Source organism: Bactrocera neohumeralis, unplaced genomic scaffold, assembly GCF_024586455.1.
Source record: "Bactrocera neohumeralis isolate Rockhampton unplaced genomic scaffold, APGP_CSIRO_Bneo_wtdbg2-racon-allhic-juicebox.fasta_v2 ctg603, whole genome shotgun sequence".
NCBI lineage: Eukaryota > Metazoa > Arthropoda > Insecta > Diptera > Tephritidae > Bactrocera > Bactrocera neohumeralis.
In genome coordinates this window covers 128,655-151,275 of record NW_026092914.1, presented here as the reverse complement: position 1 = coordinate 151,275, position 22,621 = coordinate 128,655, and the positions used below count along the sequence as shown (strand labels likewise).

Here is a 22,621-nt window from a genome sequence, read left to right as displayed (position 1 = left end):
TAGCAGCCGGATCACTGAAGTATACCATATTTCGATCATAGGCTTTTGGAAAGCCGTCGGACTAGCTTCTAATACATTATCAGTTAACATTTTCACATAGGGGTCTTCTGAAGCAGGGCAGCATTGGATAGTATCACCAGGAACAAGCGACTTCACTTCTGCTAGGTGTCAGGTCGGAAACTCATCGATGGATGATAAGATAGTGGACGAGTTTGCCAAGAGCGGTACACGCAACCGAACTGTAACCAACACAGGTAAGCCCAAGCATTGGCTTTACGACGATCTCAATATATCGAGCTGGAGTGTTTTCGTCCATACGTAGCCGCTGTCCAGTAGCTGTACACTCTTATAGAAGATGGTACCTTTTCTATTTAGTTCTGCGGCTCGAACTATTTTCTCCAAAAGCAGGTTGAAAAAGTCGCACGATAGGGAATCGCCTTGTCTGAAACCTCGTTTGGTATCGAACGGTTCGGAGAGGTCCTTCCCGATCCTGACGGAGCTTTTGGTGTTACTCAACGTCAGTTTACACAGCCGTATTAGTTTTGCTTTAAATTGGGTGTAGGAGTTTAGATCTCTGCAAAGATAATAAGACTTTTCGATATGGGTATGCAGTGGGGCATTTCATTCCCATATCCCTCAAAAGCATTTTTCTCAGTTTTGGTGTTAATTTGGTTCTTGTTACTTTCATACATGCTGTTAGTTGACAGTGCTTGATGAATTCTGTATTCATTATGAAGAACCGACTGTGCAGAGAACAGGCAATTGAGAAGCAGACCTTCTCTCGGCGAAAAAACATTACACTTTATTAGTCTTTCATTTCTGTCCTATAATACGGCAGCAGCAACATGGACAATTACAACCCAAGATGAGAAAGTACTTAAAGCATTCGAAAGAACTGTTATTCGCAAAATATTTCGAACCGTGCACGTGACCGATGAGTGCGAAGAAGTTGGAATCACGAACTGTATGAACGAAGCGGCATTATAAATAAGTAAAGCGCATATAATTACAACGAATACGCTGGTTAGGCCATGTCATTCGCATAGAAGACGATGCTCCAGCGAAAAGCTCCTTAGACCATAGACGCATGCGTAGACAACCGAGGCAAGGGCGCCAATAAATTTAATGCAAAGATGAAGTACATAGCGTCCTTTCTACACTTGGGATTTACAACATGTGTGACCTCACAAAATATAGAGGAAACCGGCGAAGTTTCCTTTTCTTGACTCAGACCCACGGTTATAGTGCCAAAGAAGAAGAAGAAGCTATGCCAAAACCTCAATATCGAACTTAATGCTCCATAAACTGAGTACAGTGTTCAAATTCATTACAAATAGAATAAATATTTTATTGCTTCGATATCTTTTATGAATACTTTCACTACCAGAAGCAATATTCATCCGATGACGGATAATGGAGATGAACAGTAATCTGATTTTCGGAATATTCGATCTGCGACTAAATAACTGAATCAGTATCGGGTTCCTATTCTACAAAAGTACTATAAAGTTTGAGGGAATGCTGCAACCAATGTCAATGGTATCTTTGGAAACCCGAAATAGTCTGCTTCCTAAAATATTCTCACATTTCTTTGGCTTTATTGTCGAGTGTTTGCAGTCTTCTCCTATAGCTTAGTTACTTAATTTCTCAACATGCAGCAATTGTCTTTGGCTCACATTTTTTGCGTATATGTGTGCGTATGTTTGTGACTGTTTATCAGATTACAAAAGCAGAAAATCATTATACGATATAATGCTTCCAAGCAACATGAAGCGGCAACGCATATTGCTGCTTAATTGAATTTCTCGCTTATTTTTTACTGCTGTTGTTGTTACTATGCTTTTGTTTTTGTTTTGTAAGTTTTTGTTTATATCGGGTGATTTTTTAAGAGCTTGATAACTTTTTTAAAAAAAAAAACGCATAAAATTTGCAAAATCTCATCGTTTCTTTATTTGAAACGTTAGATTGGTTCATGACATTTACTTTTTGAAGATAATTTCATTTAAATGTTGACCGCGGCTGCGTCTTCGGTGGTCCATTCGGAAAGTCCAATTTTGGGCAACTTTTTCGAGCATTTCGGCCGGAATAGCCCGAATTTCTTCGGAAATGTTGTCTTCCAAAGCTGGAATAGTTGCTGGCTTATTTCTGTAGACTTTAGACTTGACGTAGCCCCACAAAAAATAGTCTAAAGGCGTTAAATCTCATGATCTTGGTGGCCAACTTACGGGTCCATTTCTTGAGATGAATTGTTCTCCGAAGTTTTCCCTCAAAATGGCCATAGAATCGCGAGCTGTGTGGCATGTAGCGCCATCTTGTTGAAACCACATGTCAACCAAGTTCAGTTCTTCCATTTTTGGCAACAAAAAGTTTGTTAGCATCGAACGATAGCGATCGCCATTCACCGTAACGTTGCGTCCAACAGCATCTTTGAAAAAATACGGTCCAATGATTCCACCAGCGTACAAACCACACCAAACAGTGCATTTTTCGGGATGCATGGGCAGTTCTTGAACGGCTTCTGGTTGCTCTTCACCCCAAATGCGGCAATTTTGCTTATTTACGTAGCCATTCAACCAGAAATGAGCCTCATCGCTGAACAAAATTTGTCGATAAAAAAGCGGATTTTCTGCCAACTTTTCTAGGGCCCATTCACTGAAAATTTCTTGATTGGACTTTCCGAATGGACCACCTAAGACGCAGCCGCGGTCAACATTTAAATGAAATTATCTTCAAAAAGTAAATGTCATGAACCAATCTAACGTTTCAAATAAAGAACCGATGAGATTTTGCAAATTTTATGCGTTTTTTTTTAAAAAAAAGTTATCAAGCTCTGAAAAATCACCCGATATATGCAAAGTTTTTGCCTAATATACTCCTGGAGGGATGCACATCTAATGCTTCAACTATTCACCATCTTGGCAACAAAAAGGCTTACAAACACAAAAGAAAGTCATTCACATACATCCCTACATGAAAACACATACATACATACTATATAGTCAAGTACTTAACTACATTAAAGTTTGTCTCGCCACGTTGCGCACTGTCGGCAAATCCAATCACACATACCAACACATTCGCTTGGAAGACAATTAAGGAGAGAACTTTTGTTTGCAAACATCTTTAACATGACACGCTCGACACGGAATAATTATAAAGCGTACAGACACAAGCACTCGCGTACGCAGGCTTTTACCGTTATTGACAAAGTTTTCTAGTATATGTTGGCAGCTCTTGGCAACACACATATTAACAATCTGCCCTTAAATATTTTGCTGGCTCTGATAAGGTTAGGGTGCTTCATTTTAAGATAATTTATTTTTAACTTTGCTACCTGAAAATCTAATATTTTTCCCACCAAGTGGTTGTTTGTATCCCCTAAAACTAATCGCGATAGGTAAAGAATTATATATATCTATGTACATATTAGAGCGAGTTGAATGCCGTATGTCTCTCTGTCTTTTTGGCGAAATCATCAACGGCAAAGTCCTACCAAGGGGTTGTTGAACTCATTAAAGGTAAACAACAAGGTCATTAACCTCGGAATAAGTAGAGGTCTTCGAGAAGGTTTGTTGAATCGGCTCAACGTACACTTTGAAATTTTGATCTAAAAAATTTCCGGCTTCATGTATGTAAAATGGATATTTTTTATTTGTATTTTTATCAACCATTTTGATAACTCGCAATCGATAAATAAAATAAAAAAAAAACACCGAATTCGAATTAATTAACTTAAACGAAGCTTCCGCAAAATCTGATAATGTGAATTGTTACATTAAGTATTTAATTTATTTGCAATTTCTATAGATTTAACTTCCACATGGATGCTTTCTTTATGGTTTGATTGTGTTTTATAATTAAACATATTCCACTTATATTGAAATTTACAAAAACAAACTATGTTTTGCTGAGTTACTTGGTAGTGAAAAATGATTACTTTGTATTATGTTACTGATGCCAAATATCGTGAAGATGTCTTTAAAAACGAAGATAAAAGAAAATGCCGAGAGCAAATTTTCAGATTGATATTTCACTAGTTCGGCTATGTACAGACAGACAGTTGGTCATGCTGATCATTTGTTCATATACATATATTATAGAATCTCCGACATTTCTCTTTGAGTGTTACAAACATCGCAGCAAACTTCATATAACCTGTTCACCCATTACAAATACATATGTTCAAAATGATGCAATCACAAATTGCAAAACCGCAAAAGCTTACGTACGACTTCGACCTCTTCAATGATTGTTTCCAAATATGTCATACATTCTGACAAAAAGTACTTGAAAATTGTAGTTTCAATTTCCTGGGTATATTTATTTTGCAAGGTTGGGTCTTTCACTTCCCTCGTTGTTTTATAGTAACAGCAAACATTCATCGACATATTGGGAGGACACCACAGTTTTCAATTCGAGATATTCTTCCTGAATGCATTATCAATGATATTCTCATGTCAGTGCGGTTAATTTTCCTTCGCAGAAATGGGAGAAAATGCACAAGAACTTTATAGAGATTGAAATGTGAGACGCTTAGCTATTTTTATTTGCGTTTTTTCTTTGAATTTTAATTGTGTCACTCTATGCTTTGCTATGTTTTCCAATTTTATTTCGCTTTTAAGTTCATTTCAACCAAGTTCATTCCAGAGTAACCGGCATCTCTTTTATGGTTTTTTTCATTGGAATTTATAAAATCGTAGATTCTTGGCCTTTCCATTGCTGGATGAGCGGACTCTATTCAAATTTAATCATCGCTTTAAGTCGTACATGTTTTCGTTTTATGAAAGTCCTTCACATCCCACAAATAGTTGCCATGTGAGAGCGTCGTCATGTAAACCTACTTTCAGGACACTTCTGAACCACATACGTTTATATCCAGCCTAGTCAGCGCCGACGACGATGGCAGTTAGGCATTACCGCTCCCGAACTCCATCTGTCTGTTGCCTGTAGCCTTGTTCGTTGACCGCAAATGCCACGACAGCCTATTTCATGCTGATAACGATTTAACAAGCTGCTGCGCGTTGTGCTCCATTTGTCAGCAGTCTCGCTTTGCTGGATACACGTTTGCTAAATTAACCAATTGACACCCATTCGCATTGGTGCGCCACAATTCCAGACCCATCAGGCGAGTTTTATTGACATTCAACTGCGATTGTTGACATATGTATACGTTATAAATTGACAGTTATTTGTACGAGAGTTTGTAGATAAGTGCCAATTTACATATATTAGAATTTAATGGCAGCACTGAGCCCAACTGTAATTTCACTATTTTTATTTATATAAAATTTGTGGCTGTAGTACAGCTTTCAATGTGGATATTCAGTCACTAAAGCACCAAATTTTGTGTCAACTATTTCAAGACTTGCATGAAAATCTGCGAAAAAGCTCTAACTCAGTTGGAACTTGCACAGAAAAAGTGAATTGCTCGTTTCGGGTTCGCTTGAAAAAGTTCGGGTTTTAACTTCGACTTCAACTTCGACTTCCAATATCTCCGACATACAATCTTTTGCTTCAAAGTATGGCTCACTTCCAGCGATCTTCTCTACTTTGCTACACAAATTTTTTGCAGGAAGTGTTCCTTTGAGAGTTTAGAAAACTGTTCGTTGATTTGTGGCACAAGACATTGTGTTATTTACGATCTCACGACAGCTCTTGGCAGAAAGTTTTCATATACCAAAATATTCATAACAATTTCTTTGGATATCGGATTTAATCACAGTACCTTTCCACAGAGAAGGTACCACTTTTGAGACTATAGTAAAGACATAGAAACAGAACAAAATTCTGTATATCTTGGGTAGTCCATAAAGGCTTTTCGTATCTTAAAAAGTATCGAAAACTTATTTTTTTTATTTACTTATTTTGGTTGACCACGTTTTGCCATTTTTCCGCTAGAAACATTATTATATCAGTGTAAATCGAAATTTTGAAATTTCCAGAACGGAAACGAGCGACCCGATACAGCATCGCCTCCGTAAACTTCACAAACTTCATTAGCGGCTTGCACGGCATTCTTCCCTTTTTTATACAAAAAATTCAAAATATAGTAAATTTCTACATTATTTTCACTCCCTTTTTTTCAACCTACCCGAATTTAACTCCCTTTTTGGTTAAATGAAGCTTAAAACCTCATCTTTCTAACACCATATGGTACGATACAATATAATTGGTAGCACTGGAGATATACCACTGCAACGACATCTATTGACAAAATACGAAAATACTTTTTCGACTACCACATATGGCTAGATATATTACGCACGCCCGTAGAAAATTGAGCTTCTCAAAATAATCTAAGTTCATATTTCATGTATATGGCTAATGTATGCTCTTGAATACTTTTTCCTTTGAAATAGAATTTCTAAAACAAAGTGTCAATACGATCAGTCCATTTGCGTATGAAGTTCCGTGAGGTCAGTTACCTTTTTATCATTTACAATAAATTTTCCGCTAGTTTATCTATGATAAGTAATTCAGTTATTAGTTGGCTTCCTTCCCAGTTGCATTAGAATATTTTGACGTTAAACTCAGAATCACTGAGGAAGAAAGGGTCCAAAGCGATATTGGCTCACATCATGAAACAAAAGTAAAAATATTCAACAGCTTTCTCTTACCTTTTCTTTTGTTGTTTGCTTGATGGAACAATGATATTGTAGTGGTAAAAAAAATTTAAAGGCGGCTTAAAGATGGTCACAGTCCAGGAGAACTGCTAAGTCTCACCAGAGCAATCTTCTTTTTAGGGCGTTGAGATTCTGACACTCTAAGTTTTGCGACAAACATTACTTAACCATCCAGTGTTCAAGGTCTAGAGTGACATGGATCATTAAGTACTCTGAAATTCTTTATAAAAAATGCGTTGGATTATATTGGTTTTGGTAATTTCAGAACATTTACAATTTTCGAACGAGCCAAGATGGATTTTAAATAATTTTGTGTCCAATTAGTTTTCGATTTACGACTTCCATCACGTATACAACCTACCACATCACAGAACAGAAACAAAACTTTTATGAGATAATGGTACCATAATTGTCGAAGACATATTTTACAAGTAATGAAGGGGTAATTTCGGGTGCAACCGAACATTTTGTACTCTTCCAACTTTCAAAAATCAAAGCCAGAGAAATAATTTAAGGTGTAACACCGATCATACAGGTATAGAGTAAAGTCAGCCGGATGTTGGCAAATCCTTGCCTTTTTAATATTTTCATCAGTTGAAAAGGTCGAAGGTCGCCCAAAACGAGTCATTGTAGACTTTTTACCACTCGGAGGCTTGTGGTTTTAATAAAACAGGAACACCGCAAGCCCTTTCCAATATTTTCAACGATTCCGCACACGAATTTTGGTCAGAAATACAAAATTTGAGAAAAATTCTTGGCAAAATACCTTCTTTTGAAATATCATTTACTCGGAGACTCTAATTACAATTTCTGGGTCTGCTTTTGTCACAATGCATGTAATTTTCTGCTTGATGTATAGTGTAGACACATGAGATGATGTTTTGTCTCTCAGCCTCGCTTTCCATTTTCGAAAGCAACACATATGACAACTTCTAAATGTCTGATGAGTCTACTTGCAACTGGTAGTCGAAAGAAATTTTTCTGTAACCCAAAATTATATTGAAAATGAACTAAAAATCACTTGTCTGTGATTTCCCGTTTTGATTGATTCGCTTGTGGAAGCATCAAGGCGAAAAGATGATTATGGTGGATACAACTAATGTGACTGTATACCAAACACACATCATGATATATGAGTTAAATGAAGCGCAGCCAAAACGATGCGATAAAGTTATCAAAAGATTGAATAAACAATATTTGAAAATAGCAAAAAAAACAAAAACAAAAACAAACAAATAACAAAATTGGTGCAAAAAAATAAAGTTGTTGCACAAAATATATGTTGCTGTTTTAGAAAATAATTGTTCTTGTTGCATAACGTAAATATTGTTGTTGTAATAATAATGAAAAATCGCACATCGCTGCGGTTCAACGGAGCGTATGAGCAACATTAAACAAGCGGCGCGATTCGAGATATGAGCTTCGAAGTCCATATATTTTTGAGCATTATTACCAATTTGCGTGTGTGTGTGCGTTTGGGTGCTACCAGATATCAACCCAGACGACGTGTATACAACTTTCTCAATGACTGTCAAAGAAAAGTCTACGCGACATAAAAAATGTGTGTAGCAACAACAACATATGTACATATAGACGGCGGCACAAAGCTGCGTTGATCTGAAAAGTGTGTGTGCTTTATGTGTAAGTGCGAATATGTGTGTGTAAATATTTAAGTATATCTCTATTAGTATGCAAATGACGTCGGAAACGTTGATTTTTCCTCAGACTAAGACTTTTGTATGTGTGTATTCGCCAGTCGTTGAGAAAGTGTGGAAATATGTGCCTAACGGCATTTTATTTCCATTTTGGCGCGTGACTTCCGCGCTTTTATACTCAGTCACTTATTATTTACTTCCTCGCCTATAGTTTGCCGTTATAATTGAGCATGTGTGCACATATTGCCGTCGCTTTCCGTAATTTCCAATATCATTTTCTCATAAAATATGCATTTCAACAAACAGAAAAACAATTTAAATAATCATAAATAATAATAAGAAATAACACTTGTACATGTGCATAAGGGTAGCACTTATTTTAGTTGTATGTATAAATAAAAAAATACAAGTAAGTCCAAAAATCGAAAAAAAAACAGAGTACGCAAAAAATATTTTTCGAAAGAGCAAATAATAAATTAATAAAGTTAAATTATTTAATATTAAATATGAAAAATTGTGGTCCATATTTAGAGATAAAATTCAATATCATTCAATCATATAAAACGCAATAAAAACCTTGGCTGCAGTGAAGCTATTATACATATTCACAGGTTCAAGTTTTCCTTACAAAGAGTTGGTTTTATTCGTCCCGTTTGTATGGCAGCTATATCCTATAGAAAACCGATCTAATCAATTTTTTCGAAGATTGGATAGTTACTTTGGAAAATAAACCATGCCAAACTTCGTAAAAATATTTTTTTTAAATGCAAATTTTTTCCATATAAAACTTGAGTTTGATCAATTTCGTTCAATTTGTATGTCAGCCACCTGCAATGAGCAGCTTCTTCAAGAGGAAAACTGGTATGCAACATTTCGGTTCGATACCTCCAAACTTGAGTGATTCTCTTTATAGACGGACAGACAGACGAACATGGCCAAATCGACTCAGCTCGCAACGCTAATCATTCGGGTACACTTTTTATAGAGCCATGACCCTTTCTTTAGGTAAAATTTATAACTATTTTGATTATATGCAAGCCTTATTATTACATGTTCTATTTTGTTAATGAAAGAATTATTTTTTAATCTTAGAATTCAGAGCCCTATATTTGTCACTGGCAACGTACTAAGACTGTGTTTGCGCAGAATTACCTTTATGGTTCTTCAATTCCTCTTTTTCCATGCCACTCTAATAAAAGGTAACTGCAGCATATGTGATAAATCAGGTCTTTAAAATTTCCTTAAAATTCGTACATATACACATAATGTAATATATCTACTGAAAATTTGGCTCATCTGCTGGTTTCTTTCGCTTATCCGTTAATAATAAGCGTAAATGATGCAAAGCAAGTTCAGATCTTATGTCAAAATAGCTGTAATTATTTAAATCAGCTTACCAAAATGGTTACAGGTGATCGAATGAAATAAAATAATTTATGGACAAAACTCGTGCGGTGGTTGAAAATAGGTTGCAGCTCATTTAAAGGATATTATATTAGTAATTCAAATACTAAAATTTCTGTGATTTTTTCTGCATGTCAAATATATACATTGCCAAATATTTTTCAAAAAGGGAAGAGAAAATATACAACCTGATTGCTTTGGTTTAAAGTAATTTGTTGTATCTTCCTTTACTACCAAATCTTTGTATCCATTCAATGGAAGCCGATGGACTATTGCTGTTGAGTTCTTATTCGTCAGCCGCAAAGCTCTGATTTTCTAATATTCGTAAAAATCTTTTCAGCAATCGACACCTTTGAAACCGATCTATCCCAAGACGATGTGGGTTGATAGAACTTTTCACCAACAACAATCTCGCCTTCTTTATCTTATAGTCAAAGTTTTTTTTTTCTTTACTGGAGTAGCAATATCTAAACTGACCAATCGAGCTCAAGTCCTTGTATGTGAAACTTTTTTATGTCACAAAGTATCTTTATGAAATTTGACACCAAATAATATCTAAAAAATTTCTACAATCTCCGAAGAAAAAAATTTAGATTGGATAACTATAGCATATAGCTGTCATAGAAACTGACGGATGAAAATCAAGATAAAGATCATATTATACTCCTTTATTCTAAAAAATGTGGAGGGCATTATAGCTGTTTCGCAGCCAAAGTTAACGGTCTTCTTGTTTATTGGTATTAAAAGTTCTTAGAAAGATTTTTATAATTATTAAATACACCACATCAGACGTTTGGAGGTTTGCTCCTCGTAGGCTTAAAATTAAACCGTTTAGAAATAATGTCTTATTCCCTTAAAACTTACTTTAAACTCTTCAGCGTAACCGTAAGACACCCCATCAACTGCCTTAAGGCAGATAAATTGTTCTTTTATTATTGTTGTCTCATTTTGTTTTGTTTTCAATTGTCTCTCGGCTTGCAGTAGTTCATACCTGTAGCACAATTTCCTTGCAATTAATTTAAATTTACAAAACCACAAGCACACGCACACCTACACCTGGCACCTGCACTCAATATATGTATTTTTTTTTTTTTTTTTTTTTTTTTTTTTTTTTGTATGGCGAGATGTAAAAAAATCATCAAAAGACACTGTTGCCCTTACAACAGTAGCATGGGACTTTAACCCACTAAAAAAACATCTCAATAACGACACATAGCTGAAATGCCCTGCGGAACCACCGATTAAGTATTACATCGCAGAGCAAGCTAAGCCTATTGACTATAACATCTCAGGGATTTTCGAACTGGTTTTGGCTGTTTGCCTCGCTATATCGCAGTCGTTCTAGTCTTCGCTGCTCTTGAATAACCTTTGCGGCCCAGTGCTTAACATGGTTCCACACCTGCTTTGACCGCAGCATGTGCGGCACTATGTTATCTGGCATTATTCTTTCAGAAATTTCCGTTTCTCAAAATGTCCTATCCTCCTCATATTTTGGGCAATGACAAAAAAAAAATATATATATATATATATATATATATATATATACATATATGTATGTACGTATGTGTTTGTGTACGTAAATAAAAAGCTTTGAATGTAGACAGCAATCAATGCCTTTGTGGCATTAAAATCACGGAATCACAGAATGTTGGCATAATTGCAATTTGTTGCACGCGTAATTGTTATTAATTGCAAAGCTTTCAAGGTCTCGACCAGGCACGTAAATGCAATAAAACGCCTTCACAAAAAGTTGACTACTCACTGCAAACGAGTAGAGAAGATGCTGCTCAACAAAGGTAATATATGTAAGCGCTCTGCCATTTTTGTGCAGCGAAGACAACAATGCATTTGCAACACTCTTTGAGATATTAAAATAATTATTTTTCATATAAAATCAATTGCAGGTAGCGCTGCGTTCAGGTGTTTGTGTGTGTGTGCGTTGGTGTAGGAAAAATCTAATTATCAAGAATTATTAGCATGCACACTAATTATTCTAGTGCTTGTTTTTAATTTACTTTTAATTGTTAAAAATAATAACAAACGCAACGCTGTATTGAAAAAGTTACTCATACGCCGTGTTCATATGCCAATTTTTATACCCAAACTAGTCAATTAGGTCTTGAGATACCAATCAAGCTGCTCATTTGTCGAAAACGTTAACATCGGACCTCTATAGCATATAGCTGCTATACAAACTGAACTATCAAAATCTAGTTTTTGCTCTGAAATTGCTTTATTTGCGAGGCTATGCTAGCTTCGGCGCAACCAAAGTTAATGTGTTTTCTTGTTTTTATGAACTTCTAGTAATTTTCCGTTCCGTTTTTATCTGAAAAGAAAATTAGTGGCAATATTGTGGCCAAAAAATCTGATGAATACATAACCATTAGGCACATATTCAGGCGGAAGTGACGAATTATTAATTTTGTAAAACTTTGCTTTATTACATACAGTTCGGTGAAAACGAAGTTGACACGCTTTGACGCGAAAATCTCTCAAAGTCATAAAATATTTTTATGTATACTCATACAAGAATTTAATCTAAGATATTCGATAATTTCAGACTTCCTGCATTATAGATGCTGCTATTTATGCCTATTTTGGAATATCCCAATGAAAATAATCCAGTAAAAGTTTAAAATTTTTTTTTTCGGATTCAAAAAAGGTTACTTCAACGCTATGTGTGCATTACATTTTATCATATTACTAGATATATTATTATTTCTAGCCTCTTTAAAAGATTTTTCTGCAAATTGGCTTATTGTGTGCCCAATAATTTTAAGAAATACTTAAGCCTTAGTAGTATCTTCAAAAAATAAAATAAATAAATGTTCAAATGACTGTAAGTAAACTAAAGACTTAAAATATTTTCAAAAATTATTCTCCATGATATTTTAATAAATATGCCATATCTGCAACTTTTTTTTAGCAAAATATGTAAACTGTTTGTGTAAAGATTTATTTATATATTTAGGTACTATATGTGAACATGGGCTAAGCCTATAAATTTGGAATTCTTTCAATATCAGTATTAGGTTTTGCTATCATATATCCGAGTTACAATAATATGTCCAATAACAATAATCCTGAAACTGTTTTGAAATCGATATACACTAGTGTCATAGGTCACTCATACGCCGTGTTTCAATTGAATAGGTTAGGTTAGGTTAATCTGGTGGTCCAATAAGCCACGCAGAGACCAGTTTGGCCCTTTGTGATTCCAGATGGAGTTCAGTTGCTAAGTCCAAGAGGAATAGTCATCGTTTAGTATACCTGAGCTGGACGCGAAACTTAACAGACTCTACGGCTTCACTATCCGTAACTCCGTCCACTATTTCATTGCCCTCGATGCTTTTGTGGCCTGACACGCAGTAGAGGTGAAGTTGCTTACTTCAGGCAACACTTTCCACTGCTGTCCTGCTTCCCAAGACTCTTCTGGCCGATGTGTGATAGGAAGTTACTGCCTTGATTGCTGCTTGGTTGTTTACGTTAATTGCCTACAGGTGCATTAGAGGCTTTCACAAAGATCTTAGCTTGAAATCTATTGCAGTGGTCTGGCAGCTTAAAGGTTGCCTTATGTCATCAACTCCATCGTCCATTTTCGTGCCATCTCTATAGATGTTTAGAGTGTTGCGCGTAGCTAGCATATCTTTACGCCAGTCATCTTCTTCTATGTTTCCTTTGAACCTTATTTCCCAATTGAAAATTGGGGTCATGTAGTTGGTGTTTTCCCATCCATCATTACCTACCGAGCTATGCCCGAAGGTTCTATATGTAAATTCTCCTGCAGTTAGTATTCGTCTCGCAGCTTTTGCTCCACAATTTCGAGCGAAGAGGTCGTTATGTGGCAAGTTTAGTACCATTTCAAGAGCCACTGATGGAGTTGCTCTTAAAGCTCCTGTTATGCACATCCCTGCGAGCCTCTGAACCCCCTCCATGGATATATATTTCTTATAATTATTTTAGTTTTTTTTACCGATTTTTTAAGCAAAGGTACTCCGAACAGATCGGCTTGAGAGAACAAGCGGAATAAAATATTCGAAAGCATTATTTCTATTGAAAATTTCGCTATATTAATTCGACCTGCCATATTATTTAAATAAAAATTAAATGTTAAATTGTTATATTTTGAAAGATTATTTTTTTTAGAAATATTATTATCAAACTTTTCATTATTACGTGCAAAGTACATCCAATTTATTATAGTCTTGTATTGGCAGGTTGACATTTTAGACACTTCCGGCGATGTGCAATTTCCCGCTATGCGCCGCCTGTCCATTGCCACCGCCCATGCTTTCATGCTGGTCTATGCGTCCACGTCTGCGTCGAGTTTTCAATGTGTCAAACAGTGTTTTCAGGAGATACGTGAGCAGCGCGCCGACTATCAGGTGAATTTTATTGTTTGTGTATTGCTTTCAAAAACAATTGCAGAACGGAGTTTGAGGGGTATAGAAATTACATTTATCATATTTTAAGGTATCCGGTTATGTGTTTCTGTGACTTACGTCTCCCTGTGGTGGTCAGCATGACAGATAAAGGATACATCTAAAAGCAAATGTCATGTATTAGTCGAAGAATGTAGGTCGTGATTAATTAAAGGATTTGATAATAAAAATAATTTTTAGCAAAATTCTAAACAAAACAGTATGATTTAACTTCTAATTTTTACCACAAATTACCTTGAAAAACTTACATCTACTCAAAAAAATCCTAAGATTAATCATGAGGTTATCTTTTCGATTAGATCGCTTCACTAGTTTCCAAGCAATCGTGTTCACGTAGCCTGAAAATGATTTGCCAAGAAAAGCATTGTGGAAGATTGAAGCAGACGACCGCTTTGATTCTATCTACACTTTTTTTGGGATTGCCTTGAAACTTTGGGAAAATATTCTGGACAAATCTTCGTATTAAAACAAAATCATTTTTGAAATTTCAGAACCCATGTAACCCCTTAAGTGTGGTTAAACTTCCTTTTTTTCAAATATATACATATAATAATACATTCATACCATTCTTAATTAAATTTGAATCATACTAGAAGTGAATATCTAAATCTAAGCAGTTTTCTAAGGAAAGTCAGTAGTAACTTCGCGATTTCATTTATTGATTATTGACCGTGTACCTCTGAGTTTTTTCTTCAACCCCTTGAATTTTAATTTAAAAATTCCGATGTTCTCTTTTTATTATTCAGTCGAAGAAACCTCCACAGAAACCCCAGAATTAATGCCCTTTCATTTTATTCCGTGAGGATCTCTCTTAAAGTTTTATAGATTGTCTGAACAAATCTTGAATGTGATAAGCCCTTATTCTTAATATCTTGAAATTTGTAAAATATTTGGTATCTAGATTAAAGCTCAAAATATCCGTGTATACTTAAAACATCAACAAATAACACAAAATGGATGGAAGATACCTAAAACAAAAGAGGCACACATAATCATGGCACATCAAGTGCTATTCGAGCCCGATAGACAGCGGGGCTGCACTCCTTCCTACCTAGACCTTTATTGAGTTTAGAGTAGAAAAGATTTAACTCTTGTTTCATGAGCTCATAACTCGATTGAATCACATTCGTATGACGTTCAGAGCAAAGAACCAATGTTTCTTTTTCTGATGTCAAATTTCTTTCAGACTCTAGATTGGCTTGCTTTGTTTTATTCAACCTTTTTTTAATATAAATTTTTGTCACTAATATAAAAACATCCATTCAAGATCAAACTTGACTCTGACGGGTTCAATTAAAGTGCGTACTCTATGCGTGTGTAAATTATTAATTATTTATGTGACTGTAAGTATTTGGGTATGTTTACAAAATATATTTACATATATTTATGAATTCATCAGACTCCATTATCTTAGCTTTATTCTCTCAAAAAATGTAATTTATCATGTTTCCAGCACACTTTCTAAATTTTCTGGAAAAAAATTGCCAAAAATAATAAAAAGCAAAAGCACGCAAATATCAAATCAATAAATATAAGATAGTGCTAAGTTCAGGTCAGACCCAAAATTCTATTCCTTATTAATTTATATGAATTGAAGGCTTATGAAATATTTTCAAGGCCAAATTTTATTGTAGTGAATATAAATTCAGTTTCTTTTGAGGCGATTGTGCTCACTTTGATTCTCAAACTAGCCTATGCTGTAAGTAATCAGATACTTTTATTAGGGAATCTTGTCGATATTCCAAATATCTACTTCGGATTCAACCTTATGTAACAGTATATGCAAAACATTGATGCTTTAATTGATATTAAATGTCCTCATTAACTTTCAGTACCATATCTCACTAATTGACCAATATACCTAAGTATATGGTTACGTTAGGTCAAGAGGTCGATCTTAACAGCAATCTCAGTTGACCAGCTTAGAACCGGAGCCATTTTGATACCTATCATACTCTAGTTTATTATAGATCATAAGATTCTCACAAATCAATAAAGCCCTTTGAGCTTATCACAAATTTGTTGCGATGATTAACGTCCGTTTCGGCTATGGCGTTCAGCAAGACTTTTAGCCTGAATGTCTATTGAATAATGTCCAGTAAAAAACATTTCGATTGCGGCTAGCTGAACTTTGCTAGGGGAAGTAGTTCAGTATATTTCCTACTTTCCTCTCTGGGCCAAAAGGGACTTGCAGTCGCACAACAGCGGATCGTCAACCAACGACTGCTAAGTGCAGGCGAGGACCATTGGTTCACTGCTGGAATACAAGTTGGCGGTAAGGATCCAACTCAGCGCCATTCCGATGTGAGCAGGGCAAGGCTCTGCTTTTGCCTCTGCCAACCTCATTGACTTTCCTGTTCCAACGATTCCGCTGTGACCCGGCAATGATTCAAGTTTCCAGTAACGCAGTTGAAGTAGGAGAGCTTCCCTACCGCAATATATTGCTGTTTATAAGCTGGCATTAAGTTACGAGTATATTGTTGATGTAGTCTGTATTGCACCAGAGTGTAGCAAGTGTAGTCCCTCTGCCAGCCAAACACGCCATAGAACATTGTTGGCTTCACTACGGTTTCACAACACCACGTTTGCCGACAGTCCCGCCTTTTCCCTATAACTCTCCTAATTCAATATAAGGCAACCGATCCTTACTCTCTCCCCAATATTTGGCCTCTATGAAAGTTCCCTATCAAACATGAGTTATAAGTCCGATATCGGACAAGTGCACGACTTCTTCGGGAGAAAAGCACTTATACAAACAGACATACAGCCGAACGTGATTAAATTGACTCAGCTAGTCACTCCGAACATTTATATATGTATACATCTTATAGGGTCTCCGATGTTTTGTTCTGTGTTCTACAAACTTAATATACCCTGTTCAGGGTATAAAAATCTACTTTCTTTCCACAGCATGAACTCGTCTTGAATTTAATTTCATTTTAAGCGAATGCCGCAAACACTCACTTCCACACCCTTATGTACGGACCTCCGTAATTTATTTATGTTTTAGTTCTATACATTAAAATGCACTGAACATGTGTCTGTGCTTGTGCGTTTGCCACAATTCCGCCACAAAAAGTAATTAAAAATTGCAAGCAATCAATTTGCGAATCAAATACAAAAATATTTAAAGGGAAACTGTCAATAAATATGTGTTGCCGGAGAATTGCGTTCACCGTTCACTAGACGTTTACAAAAACATATGAGTTGTCGGTGTGGAAAAGTCATTAAATTTGCAATATTAATCCGTCAATGACACGAAAAGAAAATTATTACGAATTTATTTCGATTTACAAGCGCATCTTTTCACACTCACACACACACATACCGACTAAAACCGAACAGTGTGTCAATTAGTGTGCTTATGCTTACAATAGGGGTATTCAGACCGAACTTGTTAATCTGGAGGTTCGTTAGTTGATACTTCGTTAAAACACTTAACCAAGAACATACTTTTTGCTGTACATCAGTAGTGGGTGTAAATTTTGTTTCAAAACAGCTAATTCAATTATATTAAAAACTTACTTTTGAAAAATTTGTCAGAAACTAATTTGTAATAGACAGCAAATATATTTTTTACCCTGAACAGGGTATATTAAGTTTGTCGCGAAGTTTGTAACACCCAGAAGGAAGCGTAGGAGACCCTATAAAGTATATATATAAATGATCAGTGTGTCGAGCTGAGTCGATTCAGCCATGTCCGTCTGTCTGTATATATACGAACTAGTCCCTCAGTTTTTAAGATATCGTTTTGAAATTTTGCAAACGTCATTTTCTCATCATTTCTCATTTGTCGGAACTGCCGATATCGGACCACTATAACATATAGCTGCCATACAAAATGAACGATCGGAATCAAGTGCCTTGTATGGAAAGCTTTTGTGACAATGTATCTTCACAAAAGTTGGCACAGGTTATTTTCAAAGATAATAATGTAATATACGAAAAAATTGTGCAGATCGGATTAATATAGCATATAGCTTCCATATAAACTGAACACATAGTTACTAAAATAAATGCACCTGTGAAGGGTACATCAGCTTCGGTGCAGCCGAAGTTAACGTTTTTTCTTGTTTTTTTTTTTTGACATTACCTTATATTACTAACAGAAAAGGATGTTCTCGAGTTTAATTGAGGCACCTCGCATACCGATATTTTTCCTTGACATACAGGCATACTATTATCAGAGACGCAGACCGAATTGCAATAATATTTTTCACAAATTGTGATCCATATATTCGAAATGTGGTGGGATAATTATGCTCCGATTTTTACAACTTGGTGCAGCATAGCACACTGGCACTATTTGTAGAAAATTTCACCTATATACATATATTCATTGGTGTTTAATTTATGTACTGAAAAGAGAGAGAACCATATGGAATTTAAATTCGTGCCTTGTGGGAAGTAGGCATGATTTATATATATGGGGAAAGGGCGGGATTATAATCCAGTTTTTTTCCAGCTTAATACTACGGTAGTGGTTGTTGTAGGATTTATCCTCATATTAAAACTTTAATGGTATAGGAACCAATTAATGACGTCATGTGGGCGTAGCTGCGTTCTAATTATGCCCATCTACGAGCACGTCCAAGGCACAAGTGTACCATGTTTCATTAAAATATCTTTTTACTCAAGTTAATGCTTGTACGGACAGATGGACAGACACTCATGAATTCAACTCGTCTCGTCATCCTGATCATTGTGGCCGCACATAGCTTACCATTCAAAATTTTGTGCATATTTGACAACACTTTTAATGAAATAAATTTTATTATTTGTATTTAGAAATAAGTTAGTTACATATTATATTATTTGTTAAAGATATTTAAAATGAACAACAAAAAACTTTCATCTATGAGCTCGAATTATAAGAGTCTGATATGCGATGAAAATTTATTATTTTTATTTATTTTAAATTTAATTTGATTTACACTATAACTGAAATTAATGTTTTATTTAATTTATTTTTTTTTAATTTAAATAGGAAGTTTAGTCACGTTATTACTTTAAAAACAATAAAATCGACTGGTTTTGTATAAGCACAGGAATCCTAGTTTGTGTTTTACTCATTAAACGTAATAAATTAAAATTATAATTACAATTAGACAATATTATTTTCGTTTACTTATGCTTACCAAAAACATAAGAAAAAAAATTTAAAAAAGTCCCGCACAATTGAAAAAGTCCGAAAAAAATTTAAAAAGTATAGTCTTAAGCTCTACGTGGCTACAAGTGTCACACCATAGTACACTACCGAAAAGCTACAACAACGGTACTATGTTATCGACCGTCAAAACGATTTACCATACACTGCCGACCGGAGACGCTTTGCTACGTTTGTATATTTTTGTGATAAGAATCCCGTTCTCTCGCGACCGGCATTTCTTCCTTTTTTCTCTCATGGACTCCAAACCGATGATATGTGCCGGCATCAAACCATCAGCATCAAAAATTTTTCTTAGAGACTGCATAAGTATACCTTTTTATTGAAATAAATAAATAATAAATTAAAGAAAAAACGTTAACTCGGCTGCACCGAAGCTGATATACCCTTCACAGGTGCATTTCTTTTAGTAACCATGTGTTCAGTTTATATGGAAGCTATATGTTATAGTAATCCTATCTGAACAATTTCTTCGGAGATTATGTTATTACCACAGCAGTAATCCATGTCAACTTTTGTGAAGATATAATGTCAAATGTAAAAGTTTTCCATACAAGAACTTTTTTCCGATCCGTTCAGTTTTTATGGCAGCTGATAGTTAAAGAATGGTTGCTTTATAACGCTCCAAAACAGCTTAAGACTCCCCCACAATCACCTGATATGAACCCTATAAAGCACTTATGGAGAGAACTGAAATCTGAGCTGAAAAAATCCAGTCCCCGTACCGAAGAAGACCTAAAAAAGGAGATTACCAGGATATGGGGCGAAATATCACCCAATTTTACCAAAAAACTAGTAGAATCGATGCCTAGGCTGGATGCAATTACAAACTTAGATGCAAGGTGGACCCACACCCTATTAAATTAAAGAAAAACAAAAGTTAGGCGGATAAAATAGTTATTTTCCATGGGCGTATACTCAATTTTGTGACCTGAATTTTATCAATAATTATAGTTGTTTTGCATAAGTTTTTTTTTAATGTTAAATAAATGAATTAATTTATGTTCAAATATAGTCGATAAGAGTTCAAACTTTAAATGTGCATCAAAAAAATTCAAATATATTCAGTAAATTTTCCATAGCTTTGTATTTCTTTAACGAACTCCATGGTAAACTCATTTTTGTGAGTAACTGTATGTATGTAAATAAAAATGAATCGCCAAACTGTATGTACGCTCATAACTTTCATACTACTGAACCAAATTTGATAATTTTTTTTTTAATGTTCGTTTAGGTTCAAGGATGGTTTTTACGCTTTTTTATTCCGGCTATTCAAAAAATATATTATTGAAAATTATTCAATGAAAACTTTACGTGTGTTTCACACAACGAGGTCAATTGCAGATTGAACTTTGTTACAAAGCCACGAAGAGGTCGCCGTAATATCGGTCGGCGTTCTTTTATCCATCAACGCATGACAGCCCAAGGCAAGGCAAGGCAAGAAGTACTTCCAGCATGCGGGACAAACGTGCGGAATTATGGATCGCGGTCAATCACCAAGCGATCGTCACGATGTCACAACATGACTTTTCAAACAAAGTTACGATGTTTGATTGACTTTATCTTGAAGCATACCCATACATACATATCATTCGTGGTGCTGTTGGATGCTAGATGTACTTTGTTGCGTGGCAAAAGAGAGGTTTTCCGCATTATTTTTGGGATGATGGTTACACCAGATCAAATTGATGAAATCATTTCTGCGGAAACTGATGTAGAGAAAGATCGAGTCTACGAAGTGGTGGAAACCAATATGGTTCATCTTTTCGGTTTGTATGTCTGACAATAAATGCATGAAACACTATCCACGTGCTTTTCTTTCGGAAACACAAACTGGAAATGATGGATATCAACTCTATCGGCGTCGCTCATCAGATGACAGAACATTCAGCAATCAACTTACAAAAGTTAATATCGAAGTTGACAACACATGGATCGTATTATATTCACCATTATTGTCTAATTCACATTCAAAACTCATAACAATGTTTAATATTGTAGTTTAGTGAAATCGATAAAATACGTTTGGAAATACGTCACCAAAGGAAGCAACATGGCGGTTATTGGTCTTGAACGATACGGTCGATACGTGAACTGCAATAAAGCGCTTTGTAGGATATTGACTTTTGCAATTCATGAACGTTTTCCGACTGTTGTGCGTCTCGCAGTTAATTTGGAGAATGGCCAAAGAGTGTATTTCAACCCAAAGAATACAGTACAGCCAGTGGAACTACCGCCAGCAACAAAATTAGCATTGACGAGTTTTTTTTCAACTTTCGTCAGTGATCCGTTTTCAGAACGTTGCTCTATTCGGAAATACCTTTAAATTATACACGGAATGCATCGTCGAAGAAATAGTTGCGCAGAAAGCAAGGCCAACCAGTAGATGGACAACTAATGCATTAGGACGAATTTACACATTTCACACGAAAAACGACGATTGCTTCTACCTTCGGTTGCTATTGATTAATGTACACGGTTCAACTTTATTTGATTCATTATCCCAGAATTTGAAAATGCGCCCCATTCTTGGTGACATATTTTTCATATATCGAGCATTCCACGCTTTTCTCACAATAATGCTGGAATTTTTCCATCATTATTATAGTTAGTTTATACAAAATATTATTTTTCACTTTTTATTTTGATATGTTTTAAAAGCGTGTTTTTTTAGTTTTTTTAAACTATATTTATTCTTTTCTCTTCCTTTTTTCATGTCATAAATTGCTGCTGCCAAAAGATATTCCCATTGTTATCGCCGGCAATAAATCTGATTTGGCCAATACACACCGAGAGGTGCGACTGGAAGAAGTCACGGACTGGGTCTACTGTGAGTTGCCGCGACTAAGGTGAGTTCAGCCAAATCTAAATTTATTTGTAAACATTAGTCTGTGTGTCTGCCTCTGTGTGTGCATGCGTGTGTTAAATATTTTTGTTCATCATAACGGCATATTTTTGCGGTTTTAGTGTCTGTAAACACAAAATATTTTTTGATACATCTCTGATTGTTGCTGCTTGATTCGTGGCGTCGTCTCGGTTTGACATATGTGGTAAACCCGAAACGGCTTCAACCTCCTGCGGTCGGTAACACGTTTTATTGTGTGTGTGTAGTATTTATATGTACTAAATTGTGTTTTGAATAAACGTGTACATCTAGATGAGATAAAAAATTCGTTTATTCGAACATACACACGCCCACAACCGGGCGAGCGTGTTGCGATTTTCAATTGACTGGGATACTGTTATGCAAATTGCCGGAATAAATATGTTGCAGCCGATAACAGCTAATATGCTTGATTAAGCATAACAACGAAAGCGAAATAAATGCTT

General features: G+C 35.4%; 1 protein-coding gene across 1 annotated transcript in view; it reads left to right on the top strand.

Moving 5' to 3' along the window:
- The window catches only part of LOC126767402 (GTP-binding protein Di-Ras2-like), a 71,015-nt gene that overhangs the window by 1,270 nt on the left and 47,124 nt on the right, over positions 1-22,621 (top strand). The window contains exons 2-4 of the mRNA XM_050484930.1: positions 13,900-14,067; position 16,956; positions 22,032-22,140. Of these exons, the coding sequence (XP_050340887.1) occupies positions 13,900-14,067; position 16,956; positions 22,032-22,140 (278 nt within the window). The remainder of the gene's footprint in view (positions 1-13,899; positions 14,068-16,955; positions 16,957-22,031; positions 22,141-22,621) is intronic.